Consider the following 14,160-nt stretch of genomic DNA (forward strand, 5'->3'; position numbering starts at 1 on the left):
CTGGAAGGATCCCAGTCCTCCTGGAGACTTCACCTCTGGGCTGCTGCACCCTCTCCAGCATCCCCCGGCCGAGCTCCCAAGCACAGGGGCACCCAAAAGGAGGAATTTTGAAAAAGCAGAGAATGTCCATTGAACTTCAGTGCAGGCACCTGCACTCTCACCTGTTTTAACCCACATGTTTGCTGTTGGGGGAGCAGGGAAGACCCCAGAAGCAGGAGCTGGGCTCAGTTGTTGTGTGGTTTTCTTGTGGAGGTCCCTGCTGTGGCAATGATTTAAAGGAAAAAGCCAACATGTTTTAATGGCTGGAGGACATGCAGGAGGCAAAAGCATTGCGACGGGGGCTTTCTAGTGCTTTTCTTGGTCTTGCTCACCCAGTTCCCATTTGCAGCTTCCTTCCAGTAGCACAGTATTTACACTGGACAGTGTAGTGCTTCCCACTCGTTAATTAACAATTGGCTTTGGCAGAAATAGCTCCACTGCCTGGTCCAGCTGGATATTTTGGAGGGACTGCAGGGGCACAGGTGCTCCTGGTCTTGCTCCCCACCTGTGGGCATGGGCTCTTGTTTCTGTATGGCCAACCTGCAGGAGGTGGTTCGTGGCTGTGGAAAGGGTTTATTGCTGCCAGCTGTGACATCTTCCAATGTATACAGGTGGGATGCTAATTTTTTTCCCCATATTGCATCTATCACTTCCAGTTCTCAGCATCTTTCTCCAACCTGTCTGTACCTGTATTGCAAACAAAAGAATGCCTGCCAGTAGGGTGAAAATCAACTGGTTTTCCTAAAACCATATATGATTATTTCATCAGTGCTGGGAACTAGGTATGTTGAATTAAAGGGGACAGTTAACTGGTGAGAACATGCCTGGTTTCCCTGGATGCAAGTGGAAATCTGCCAGGATGAAGTTCAACAATCCATTGCTGTGAACAAGCTGTACGAAAAAGAAATCTTTGTTATAAGATCCAGGCTGAATACTTACTGGTTCTACTTCGCCTGATTTTTGCATGACTAGGTGTCCCTCGTGGCTTACATTAACATAAGTTTCAAAGTGCTTTATTTTGTTTTGGTAAATGCTTACACAATATTCTTGTTCTTACCTTCATCTGTAAATATTTGGGAGGTGAAGGAGGCAGTGGCAGATCCCTGGGAGAAGGATGGTTTGGGCACGTGGGGCTCCTTTCCCCCTTAGCCGACAGCAGAGGTAGGCAGCAGCGCTCCACCACAGCAAGGCCGGGGCATTGGTTAAAATACAAAAGGAGGTGGTGATGTGTGAGATGAAGGTGGGTATAACTAGCAAATACATGGCTTGAAATGTCCCAACTTGCTTCCCATCTTCCTGCTCCGTCTCATGGAAGATGCAGTGTGCTGTGGCTGTGCCCGGGTGTATCCCTTCCTGGTGCTCTGTTGGCTTTAATTAGAGAGTTGGTACGCGTGGGGGCTTCCTGGCCACGCAAACAAGGATGAATTTAGGAAGAGGAGGATTTGTTTTTGCACATCATGCTGTCTAAATAGATGGTGTCTAGCAATTTGCCTCTCCTTCCCAATGGCCGCATCCAGGGGATGCTTCAGCCGCAGCCCAGTGCTGCTGGGCTGCCTGCGCTTTATTATTTTTTATGTTGCACGCTTTAAAATAAAGCTCTTTATCCACTGTTAGAACATTCGGTTGCTCAGGACATATAAATTGTGTTAATAAATGAGTGAGGAGCCCTGGTGGGTGAATTGGCTTCCTGGTGAAGTCATAAATTTGGAGAGGATGATGCCGCCGTGCTCTGCAGCTGGTGCGTGGGTTTGCTCCCCAGCACTGTGCCTGGAAACCCGAGGGGCTGGCGAGAGGTCCCTGTGTCTGCTAATTTGGGGTTCTTGCTGGAGGCAAGATGGTGTGAAGGACCATGTCCAGCCTGCGGGAGGGCTGGGAAACCCAGGCACAAACCCCAGCTCATCAACAAGCATGCTGATGGGGGGGGGGGGGGGGGGGGGCTGGTGGAGCCTGCAATTTAGGAAAAGCTCCTATTTTTCCCTGTTCCTGCCATGCTGCAGTTTGACCCCTCTCAGCCTCTGCTCCTCATTATCCTTGGTGTGTTAATTATCAGTGCTGCGGGGCAGGAGCTGCTGTTCCCTGTGTGTCACGCCGGGACTGGCGTTTGCTGGTTTTGCTGGAGAAGCAGCATCTTGTCCGCTGACTCTGCCCGCTTTGTAAGCAGAGCACGTGCCCTCGAATGGAGGGGGGAGAATATGAGCAATTTTAATGCAATGTTGGGTGATCCATTTCTCGGGAGAGGAGGAAAGGCTGGGATTTGGCTTACTTGGTAGCACTTATATCGGTTTTAAGACCTGATCAACAGTTTGGGCTCTTCATAGTTTTCCCCATTGCTTCCAGGCATTTTTCCATTAGGATTAATGCTGTCGAGCAGTGTGCAACAAGCAGTTCATTGCAGTGATTTGCTAATTTTTCAGTTGCTGAAAACAGAGGAGGCCATACGTGTCAACGGGCTTCTGTTCCCATGCTGGCTCTCAAGCATCTTCTCTGGATGCATGCATGCATGCTCCCAGCCTGTGCCAGCACCAAAGATGGGGTTACTTCCACAGCCAAGCAGCAAACCTGATTTTAAAAACCTCTCTAACCTGCTAACCAAGGCTTTTGCAAAGTAAATAAATGAGTGGACAGTGTGCATAGTGGTGCCCTGCAGGCTGCGAGTCCCTGGAGTGTCCCCAGGTCTGTGAGAGCCGGGGCTGGGACCCAGGGGACCGAAGGCAGTGCCCAACCAGCACATTTCCATCATCACCAGCAGACCATTTCCAGCCGAGTCATGCTCTGTGCTAAAGAGAGGCCCCAAGCTGTTTGGGATTTTTTTTTTTTTTTTTTTTTTTTGCATGGCTGAGCATTAAAGGCTATTTGCAGCACTTGTTTGCCAGGAAAATACAGCACTGAAGGCCCTTTACTAATTAATTGTAATGGCAGGAGGAAGGGGAGGGAATTGCTTTCCCATCATGGCTGCTGTGAAGATGCTCTTGAAAAAGCAAAAAAAAATAAAGAAATGTGTGGATGCTGCCAGGATGATGAGATTGTTTAAGGATATTGTTCACTGCAAGGAAAACATTGCCACCAAGCAAAACAAACAAACTTCTCCTTTTTCTTTTGCAGGGTCGTCATGTTAAAACAGGCCAGCTTGCTGCTATTAAGGTTATGGACGTCACCGGGGTAATGTATCCTCCTCCTCCTGCATCCTTAAATTATAGACAAGAGGGGAAGGGGAACAGGGTGTGATAACGTGTGGGGGTTGGTGGAAGGCTTACGTTCCTGGGAAGCGAATCCCTTTGCCTTAATGTAATATGTGCCATTAAGAGGTTTTGGTTTTAATAAATGTGAGAGAGAAAAATAAATCTGGAAGAGTTTTGGAGATTAAATAATTTTATGCTGAAACAAAGCAGCACCCAGTTCCAGCAGTGGACCTTTTGAATGTGTTAATAAAATCTGACAGAAATCCTAACAGGATTGGGTATTCATAAGACATTTCAGTTTCTCCACATCCATGTTTTGCTTTTGTTCACCAAAACTATGTGCCAGTATTGTTATGAATAACTTTTACTAGGCAAGTTAAATTCCCCCTGTGCATCCTACTGATAAAGAGGAAAAAATGGATCAACTTGGTCTCAGAAATGTGGCTCTTTTGAAACTTGTATCAGACTAAGAACCAAGAATTTACAAGTTATTAAATGAATAACAGGATTTAGGGAAGGAATAATTTCACCATTTCCCAGTGGCCATAAAAGAAAAAAAACAGTGGAATTGCTATGATCCCTAAAAAACTAAACAGATGCATTTAGGAAAGACGTGAAAGTGCTTGTTCTTGAATGATTCTTTTTTATATTTTTTTTTAAGTGCAGTGTTGTACCTCCCGAAGTTTCTGCCTACATAAACAATGCTAGGTTTGGGAGTAAGAATGTGTTTTGTCTTTTATTTTTTACTGGAATAACACATTTCAAAATTTAGGACCCAATCCCAGTCTACCCACCTTATTTTTTGAATTAATGTTTTTAATTAAGCTTTCAGGAGCTCAGCACATACAGAACTGGCTCGCTGTGAAAGCAGTCAGCTGGCCTCAGGAGTATGTCTTGAAATACCTTAGATACCGTGGTGTGGTGTTAATATCTGCAGGACCTTCATCCAGGTGCTTGTGTGTGCTAACGGGTGAAATGATGCGTGGAAATAGGTCTGTAAATGTGAATGAGATTTGTTTCTGTTTACTTGCAATATCTACAAGTGCCATTTATCTAGTTCTCATGGGAAGCAGGCTCTAAGGGAATGGGCAGACCCACCAAACATAACCCCAGGACATAAACAGCAGTGAGGTTCCCGTGGGATGAAGTCCGAGGTTACAACAAATTTAAGCTGAGAAATCAGAATATTACTTTGAGGCCAAACAGGGGCTTAAATTTGAGTCCATACTTACTTCGGTGGTTTTAAAATACCATCCCTTCCGAGCAAAGATGTTGGAGAAAAGTACCCCAAGTCTGATCCCACCATATAACCAATATTTTCAGCCACGTCTTTTAAGTAGATCTCCCTGATCTAAAACTTTCCTTTCCAAAGCAGGGTCTCACATCTCTGAACGTGCAAGGTAGTAAATCAGGTATTTGGCATGGGGTGTGTTGTTGGGATATTTAATTATTTTCCTCTTAAGCTGCTTTTAGGTGTATTAAAACATGTCAGTAGTTTTTCTTTTAATACATAGTGCGAAAACTTTTAAAGTCAGTCCTCGTAAAAAAAAAAAAAAAACAAAAAAAAAAACAAAACCAAAAAAAACCCAACCCAGAACAAACCTAACCGAACTTCTCTTCTACCCCATTGAATACCTCATGTGGTGGCTTCTCAGCTTGAGTGACCCCGGTGTTGTGTGAGTGGAGAAGTAACTAGCTAGCAGGTGGTAGCAGGATCAGGTGAGGTGCAGGGGTGAGACCTCCTTGTCCTCTGAAGGGATGCCACCGGCCCATAGCCACCAACAGAAAGCTGCTGAGAGAGCAGGACGAGGCTTGGGCAGGGCGGGCGATGACCACAGCGAAGACAGAGCAGAGCTGTGACATGGTAGGGGACGGACTGTGCCCCACAGCTGTCAATGCTGAAGTCAGATCTAGAGCTGTGTCCTCCAACCACTGCAGGAATGGTCCCAGGAATCACTTCTGGAGTCATTTCTAAAGCTGGTCCCTGAATCGTGCCTACAGCCACGTTTGGCACCCAGTCCAGGCTGTGGTGTCCACTCCAGCCCTTCACCACCTCCTGAGACACACTGATTTCAGCTCTGCCCCTGATTTGTTTTGTCCAGATACTCCATCCCACCTGTTTTTCCAGGATGTCCCTGATGACAGCTTGTCTTTCAGAAGCATACAGAGGACAGAACTAATGTGGTCATCCCAAACAAAGCCATCTGCAGTTTCATGGAGGAAGACTTTTGAGTGTAAAGCCCCAGTGTTTTCAGTGAGCTCCCAGCCAGTGTCTCATCCCAGCCATGTGCCTTGCACTAAACCCACAAAGGCTCCTGATGATGATGCTTGAACTCATCTATGCTCTTGCTAATTATCTTTTAGGGAAGATTGCAGCGTAGAGGCCCTCAAATTACAGCACTTGATCAGTTTGGGCAGCCACTATCTCTGAATTGAGAATATGGAATCATTTTCCAGGGACTGGTCCTGCTATATGCTGCATGACCTGCTTCCAGCGATGGATGTAACAGAATTGATTGACAGAGGCAAAGCACAGCAGCAAAACCTGGTCTGTGGGCTTTGTCAGTTTGGGGGCTGGAGGAGTTGCAACAACTTGCTGTGCTAGTGCTTTTATCTCCCCTCCCTCGCTGCATTTGCTGGTGGTGATCGCTGGCAGGGGTCCTGCTTGGAGCAGGAGGCTGGGCTGGAGACCCCGGAGCCTGGCCATGCAGAGATGCCCTCGGGTGCCATCCACAGCTCAGATGCTCTGGGGTTTCCCCTGGCCATTTTGAGTACTTCAGCTTATAAAGAGGGACTCAAGATAAAACCTTAGACCACGTGTCCCTGTGGCTTATCTCCATTTTTCCTGCAGAGCCAGGCGTGAGGTGGGGGACGACTGAGGAGCTGGCTAGTGGTACTCGGGGAGCTGGTGGGGTTTTGCACTGAGCACTCCTCCTTGCTCCTAGCACTGTTGAGCATCCAGCTGCTTTTTTTTGTTGCAAAGGGCTTCAGTGAAAAAAAAAAAACCAAACCCTCTGGGGCTTGATAAACTGTGTTTATTCCCTTGTTTCCTGGGCAAATGAAAACAAGCAAAGTTGTGTTGATTGCTTGAAGGAAAGAGGCGATAAAGGTCTTCCAGTAGAGTCCCCAGGTTTTCATTGTAATGTTTGGGCCCGTTCCTCATCCTCTTTGGCACTTACGCTCTCCATGTTCTTACCAAAGATAAAATTGGAGGTTATTTCTACAAGGTCCTCCTACCTACTTTCATGTGTTCCTCCTGTCCTCATCTTCACTGTTCCTCCCTGAATTCTCTCTCAGGAAGACCATAGTCATTAACTCCCGTTCCGTGGTACCTTGGGAAGAAAGCCATGTTCCCGTCCGTGTTGCGTGACACCTGGGCAGGGAGCATTGCTCTTCAAGCAGAGCTGCCCCTGCAGCTTCGCTGTTCGCCAGGGGGTCTCGGCCTTTGCCCATTTGTAAAACTAAAGTCAGGATGAAGCAGGTGAGGGCGACGAGGGTAATAAAGAAGAATAAAGAGGTAACAGCCCTTCTAGTCCTTTTATAATAAAACTTATTGACATCAAGGTGCTAACTGCTGCTCTGCAGCCCGTGGAATTACAGCAGGCTGGATTTCGGTCAGCTTAAAATAAAACCAGGGCGTGTTTGATGGCTGTGAAAGCAAAGAGGTAGAACATCAAAACGGATATGGGCGCAGTTCCCCTGCCTCGGCTGCTTCAGCTGTTGCCGCTCTGCAGACGGGACGGAGAGGGGCCACGACAGCCCACGGGGATGGTGCTTGTCACCAGGGATGAGTTACTCTGGCAGAGAGTTTGCAGACAGTCAGCATCTGCCTGCTCCCTGCGTGGTGCCACCATGCCAGCAGTAACACCTGGTGTCCCCAAATGTCTTGTGCTGCTTCCAGGGTGGGCAGGAGCGGCATGTCGGACGCTGGGATGCACTTCTGCCGTGCCATGGTCTCTAGAAAACCATCTTGGGCCTTTGATGGGTCTAGGGGTGCGTGCTGGTACATTATTGGGGTAACGCAGGTATGGTTGAGCTTCAGAGCAGCGTGAGACTGGTGTAAATTATGATATGAATCGGAAAGGGATTAGTTTAAAAAAAAGGGAGGAATGTTTAAACTGCTGAAAACACGTAATTTGGCTGTGATGTCAGTCTGGCACTGGTGCACCTCTGGATGGAGAGCGTGTCTCTGTGCGAGGGCTCAGTTCTGGCCAGACCTTGCTTTGCTTGGCCAGCCCCTCCTGGTGGGTACTTCAGCCCTGCAGATACTCAGCTGCTCTGGGGCTTCCCAGGGCTCGCGCTCTGCTCCCACTCGTGCTGCAGGGTTTGCAGCAGCACACAGGGATGGTCGGTCTTAACACATGTGAGAGACCTGTTGCCTGTCTTAAATTCGGCCAGCACCTTTGGGATCCTGCTCTGGAGGAGACACCGTGATCTGAAGCGTTTTGAAACAACCTGATTTCCATACTGCCTCAAGATCTGGCCAGTTCAGGGTTCAGGAATGCAAGAGGGAAGGTGGCAAAGCATGGGTTTTCTCCACAGCTTTTTGCTCAAGGCGCAATCAATTAGCCCCTAGCCCAGACTTCAGGCTCCCAGGGCTCTGCTGTAAAAGCAGCTGTGAAAAATGGTGCAAGGAAATTTGGGAGAGGTCAGTCAGAAGTGGGGTGCTTGCAAGTTCACCCATGTACAAAGAGAACTGAGAGCCTGTGAATTTCAGTCTTTTAGTGCCTCTGGTTTTGTTTTTCTTTTCTTTTCACCTCATCCCAGGATGAAGAGGAAGAGATCAAACAAGAAATTAACATGCTGAAGAAGTATTCTCACCACCGAAATATTGCTACATATTATGGTGCTTTTATTAAAAAGAACCCACCAGGAATGGACGATCAGCTCTGGGTAGGTTGCTTTCTTTCCTTTAAAATATCTGGGTTCTGACACACATCTCTTACTCCATGTTGTCCTTTTAGCACCAGCCATATTGCACAGAAAGCCTTATTTTGCATTCATCTTTTTTGAAGTCGTGGCTTTGAAAAAACTCTGCACTGCAGAATGCTTCTCCATTTTGCCATAAAATCTTCGCAAACTGACAATAAAACCATTTTTATTCTGAATTGTCATTAACAATATTTTCGTTACAATATTCAGTTGAAAACTATTCTGTCCTGTCAAAATAAATGCATCCAAAAAAAAACCACCCAAAAAACCCCACGGTTGGAGGGAGCCAGGAGTGTTGCTGGGAAGATGGAGGCTGAGGGGGGGTGCTGGGTGTCTGTGATTCCTGCCAGCTCTCGTCACTGCTTCTCGTGGTTAATGTTTCACAGAGCCAGTGCAGGCCAATAAAGAGGAGGGAGGGGGACGGCGGAGGGAGGGCAGGAAGGTTTGTGGCTGTTCAGCCATTTCAGTGAAGATGCCTCATGTTGTTGAAGGGCTGCAAGCTGCTTTGCCTCCCCATAAATCATTGCCTGCCTCCTCCCACTGCTTCCCTTGTCAGTGGCTTCTCAGTTATTAATTTGGCATTCCCAGACCACGGAGGACAGAGTTGAAATCCACCGTCTATCTCTGGAGACAGCCAGAGCATCAGAGCCCACCTCCTCGCTGGCAGCTGATGCTCGCAGGGGCTGGGCAGGGCAGCAGGCACCGCAGGTTTGGGCGCCAGGCACTGCCATAAGGGCGATGAAAAATTAATTAAAGTTACTGTGCTGTATTCTGAGCTTGACTGTGCTGATCTGAGTCTGTGGAGCCACAGCCTGCAGAGCCCGTGGGCGTTGGACCAGCCGTTTCAGACCCTGCTTTCATTAGGGCAGTGTTGAAGAGAAGGCTACGTTTGAGTTATCTTAAATATAACAGCCTGGATGTTGTCCTGTATTCTAAATAGCATTTATTTCCTCAGTCTTGTAAAGCCAGCCAGTTCTGACTTACCCGCGGGTGGTTTCCAAAGTTTTTCTGTGCCTGAACGAGATTGCTGGAGTGTTCAGTGGTAACGAGTATTTATGGTTCATCTGGGAGACTATGGAGATGCTGAAGAAGAGCAGCAGCAGGTTCTTTCCTGTAGTTTCCATGTGATCTAGGCTTTATTTTAGCAAAAAGTCCAGTGGCTTCAGCTGTTGGCCCCTGCATCTGTGTGCCAGAGCATCAGGGGCAGCAGGAACCCCGGGGGGGTTGGAGAATACTCCTCCTGGGACAAAGACAGAGCTGATCGGCTTCTGCAGCGCTTTGTTACCCGAGGCTTTCTGGTACACGGAGGTACTGGGAAGACTTGGGGGCTTGGACTCCAGGGGATTTTCTTACTCGGGTGTTGGGGTTGTTTTTGGTGGGAACTCTTAAAAAACATGTTCCTTGCAGCTGGCCTGGGATTCAGTGAGGAGAGAGCTGTCAAGCTGAGAAATGGCTTTTTATCCCGTGAAATTCCATTTGGCTTCAGTGGGTTTATAATCTGTTTATGAAAAAAAATAAGTAAAATAGAAAACCAGCCCACAATATTTCCCCTTGTGCTGCTGGAATGCCTGGGAGGGGGAAAAAACCCACCAACTGTGTGCCAAAGCCCTCAGCATGAAGAAGGCCCTCCCCAGAGCTGGGCTCTGCTCAGTGCCTTTGTGCTGCTTGGGTCTGGGGTTAGCATGGGCTGGCCAGGGAAGAGCGTTTTGGGGTGATTTTTTTTCTTTCCTCCAGCTCCAGTGCAAAGAGCTCTTGGCATATACAAGTTTTAATGGAATAATGGGTTATAAATGATCTTCCCAGCTAAAGCAGCCCAGATTTCCAAAAAGAAAAGCTCAGTAGAAAACTCCTTGGATTAAGAGAGGCTCCTTCATTGATCTCCATCACTGTGAAGCAGCAGAGGAGGATGCACCTGCTGTATCACCTTCAGGTGCCCAAGTCAGGAGGAGAAGCTGGGTTTTCCCCAGTGGGTCACCCAGCCGTGTAAGGGAGAGGGTGTTCATCACCCAGCTGTGCTGCTTGTCTTGTTCCCTGGGACGTGCAGACTAGGTAATCTAAATTCTCTTCCAGACCACTACCTCTCTGCTCAACTTCGGGGCCTTTCTCATGGGCTAGTGAAAAAAATTTGTGCAAAATCGTGTGAGGTTTTTCTAAGTCAGTGCCCAGCGCTGGGGCTGGCCGAGGTATTCACTATTCACGGGAAAGCTCCCCGGCCGTGGGGGAGAGGTGTGCTGGTGTCGCTGTGTTAAATAGCTGTTGTTTCAGGATCTGATTGAATTAGGACTTGTGCGAACTCTATCAGTCTTGCCGCACAGATAAAGGCTTGTTTATTTTTCATTGGCCCTTTGTTGAAATAAAATGGTTTCTGATAATGCCCAAGTAATTCTTTTTATCGACATTCAGGAGGCTGATACGGAAATAAAAAACAGGGAACTCTTTCAGTAGAGATTAAAATCTCTGGAAGCACGGCGGGCTTCTGACATGAAGTATTGTCATCGCTCCTGCTGCCGTGATGAGCGGGTCTGTTGGTGCTGCTTCTCCATTCAACAGCAGCCACTCGCCCTGAAAGATGAGCTTGCTAAACAATTGAGTTTTCCTGAAATTAAAGAGCTGCATGGAGGATATTTTAGCAGGTGGCAATGGAGATGTGCATCACAAATCTGATACATTAGGGAAAAAAGGAAGTAAAAGTCGTAGGGACAACCTTTTGTGGAACATTTGGAAAAGTAAAAAAACAGGAGGTAGGCTTATTCCTGTGTTGGAGAAAGTGTTGCTTTCTGGGGCTGCTGTGGACCTTTGGGAAGGATTGTGCCTGTCTCTAGCAGAGACAAAGGGGTCATCCCCGGGGGAGCCTGCGGTGCAAGGGGGCAAAGAGAGGGTGGGCTGCAGAAACCGCACCGGGGACGGTGAGGACCCAGTAATCAGTTAACTGCTGCTTCTTGGAGTTACATGCATTAAATTTCCGTTGCTTATCTCAGATCTAAGGTATGGATTACCAGGCTGCACATAGCCCAGGGGAGCTCGTTTGAGATAATTTGGGTGTGGTTTTGGCAGTGGGAGCTGGGGCATTCATTAGGAAGCATGAACTTGATGGGGAGGTGACCCCATCCCAGAGGACCCCCTCCCCAGCACATCACCCACCCCCATGGCTGCTGGAAGCTGCAGTCTCTCTGCTTCATTCCCATACGTTAACACACTGTATACATCTGCAGGGTGATAGTGGTGCCACTCAGCTCCATGTTTGCCATCTGCCCTTGCCATCCACGGTGCATTGAAACCACAAAGGGAGAATCGCTGCCGTGCATGGGCGGTGGGGGCTGTGCGGAGCGTGGGGGCTGCGTGGCGGCTGGCAGCAGCCCAGGGCAGAGCCCACCCAGGGCAGAGCCCGCCCGGTGCGGTCCCCAGGGGCCGCTGGCGCTGGCTGCCGATGGATGGCTGCCATGGCAACCCTGCCTGCACCCGCAGCCGCATCTGTCATGAAGAGGGGGGAAATTGCTAATAGGCAGATTGCCAAATACTTGCTCACGGTGAGCACGGTGGGGTTGCCTCCGGTGCGTCCCCTGCAGTGGGTAATCCGGGGTGATACGGAGGGAGAAGGAATTTGGGTGTTCAGAACCGACAGCTAAGTCAGGATGGTACTGCTGCAGCTGTGCAATGCTCAGCGCTGTCACCGCGTAGTTGCAGTGTGCTTTTTCACCATGTTGAGCTGTAGGGACCCATTGAATCATGGCAGGGTGGTTTGAACAGAGTCACACTGGGGATCTGGAGAATGAAACTGGGGGCAGCAAGGCTCCGTTGAAAATGGAGCACAAGCCATCGAAGCACTGGGTTACGCCTGTGCAGCTTGGAGCAGGATTGCTGCTAGTCTGCTTTAGGCACTGAAGAATATTTTGGGGCAGTTGCTGATAACTTTGCATCGCAGGAATTAAATCACTGAGGGGGACAGGTTTTGGCTGAGCTGTAATTCTCTGTAGTCGCTCCAAGCCCTGCAGTCCCAGGTAAGTGCCGGGGAGGAGCGCGGCTGCTGCTCCAGCCCCCGACCGAGAGCCCAGGGTTAGCAGACAGGCTTTCTGCTGCTGTCTTGCTGAGTAAGCCAACACCATTTCATTCTCACTCCTCTTCAAAGCGCTGTCAGTGTGGTAAACACTGCAAGACTGTGAGCCCAGCTCCTTTCGCTGCCATCCCTGAGCCCAAAGCTTTCAGTCTGCTCAGGACCCGTGGTGGCACCTGCCCGCCGGCTCCCCAAGGGGCACGAATTGCTTGACTGCCCTCGAAGCGCAGGGAGGTGCGGGCAGGGCATGGCCAGGCACATTGGTTATTGATAAGGCATGTCGGTTATTGATAAGACGTGTTGGTTATTGATGAACGTGGGTGAGAGCAGTTTGATGCTGCAGCTGGAGAGGGGAGAGCAGAGCAGCGCTGGCCCCGCTGCTCCCACCCAGCTGTGCTGTGCAGCATCGCAGCCTGCTCCCGCTGTAGCACCGACACAAGCAATCGAAACCGAACAGAAGGATTTGGCTCACAGAGTTGGGGAGTTCCTCTGGACAAGCTGGAGTGGGTCACAGTCGGCTGGGTTGGGGTTTCTGTGCTGGAGATGCTCAGGTTTGAGCTCTTCCAGGTAATAGACAGCAGTGGTGGGAGCAGAGGTCTTACTGGCCGTTCCCAAACTGGGGAAAGTGATGGTGGATTTGAAAGCTGCGAAGGCTCTTTTAAGAAAAAAAAAAAATAAATCTTGAGACAGCAGCACAAAAGCAGCTGCTGCTTTTGAATTTGCCTTGCTTATGAAGTTTCCTGTCACTCTGGCATGAGAGCTAAGTAAATGCCAAGTGAACTGTATTTTAAAATACTTCGTCAATAAATGGGCTTGCAAATTGAATTTCAGAATATGATCTTACCTTTAGCCCATCTTGATGATAATTTTAATTATGCTTAATAAAAAGTCAATCTGTATTTCAAGTTTATGGTATTACCACATCATGACTTCGTCCTTTAACAAGATTGTTGATGATGCAAGTGTGTGCAGGGCGAAGCGCTTGTCTGGAGGCATGGGGCTGGTAAGCAGGGATCTCAGTCTAAGTGCCATTTGGAGCCTTTCCTGAGTATACTAAGCTCTGCCCTAAAATCAGTTGGAAATTTTGTTTCCTTTTCTTTTCTCCTGGAAGGCTGTTGGTTGGTTTCCAGGCTAAATATACCCACAGGGTGTCGATAGGTTGATACTGTGCCAGCGTCTACCTTGTTCTTCTGCCTCTGGGGTGCTTACCGATCCGTACTGTTGACAGTATACATTCACGTCCCATAGCCATCCATCCCTTGGCTGGCTGAACAAGACCTCAGGTCCTCTGAGGAGACCTGCTCATCTTCCTGTACCTGCTGCAGCATGCATTGATCGCTCCTGGGCTCCCATCACCCGGCAGGGGACACCGTGCTGTGGGTGAGGTCTCTCCTGGCCCCTCGGGGGGACTCCGCCATCATCTGTGTTTCCTCGCTTCGGAGGCTGCATTGCACAAGCTGTAGTTGGGAATTCTGTCGCATCCCTCTGTCTGAGGGGCAAAGGAAACTGTAAAAGCGTGAGGGGATCACAGCGCTGCTCAATGCCACAGCAGGCAGCTTTTCTCCCGTTCCATCCAAAACTTCTGGAAACGGTGATTTTTCACGTCAGGTATCCATCAGCTCTCCATGGCGGACGGGGATACTCAGGCAACTTTGTCATCTTTTTGCGGCTCATTTTCTTGGAGGGCTCGTGGCAGGGCTTTCGGGAAGTAAAAAGCCAGGTTGGAAACGCTCCCCCGGGAGTTCCTCTTCCCCTCTCTGTGGTTTGGTTGGTTTGTTTTTTTTCTTGAATCTCCAGGGTATTTCACAGTTACAGGTTTGGGATACATCAGCAGGTGGCTGTATTAGTCACCTCCTCATGCAAAATTAGTCTTTGCTCTGTGGAAGTCAAGGGCCAGGTAGAGGACTGAGTGAACTTCCAGCTCCATAAAGATAATCCGGCACATCAACGGATGCGCTG

The 14,160-nt window shown here is 48.8% G+C and overlaps 1 protein-coding gene across 1 annotated transcript in view; it reads left to right on the plus strand.

The window, feature by feature from the left end:
- The window catches only part of TNIK (TRAF2 and NCK interacting kinase), a 163,268-nt gene that overhangs the window by 82,798 nt on the left and 66,310 nt on the right, over window positions 1-14,160 (plus strand). The window contains 2 exon segments of the mRNA XM_055723778.1: window positions 3,142-3,198; window positions 7,986-8,111. Coding sequence (XP_055579753.1) covers window positions 3,142-3,198; window positions 7,986-8,111 — 183 coding nt within the window.

The sequence above is a fragment of the Falco cherrug genome, chromosome 11 (genome assembly GCF_023634085.1).
Source record: "Falco cherrug isolate bFalChe1 chromosome 11, bFalChe1.pri, whole genome shotgun sequence".
NCBI classification, from domain to species: Eukaryota; Metazoa; Chordata; class Aves; order Falconiformes; family Falconidae; genus Falco; species Falco cherrug.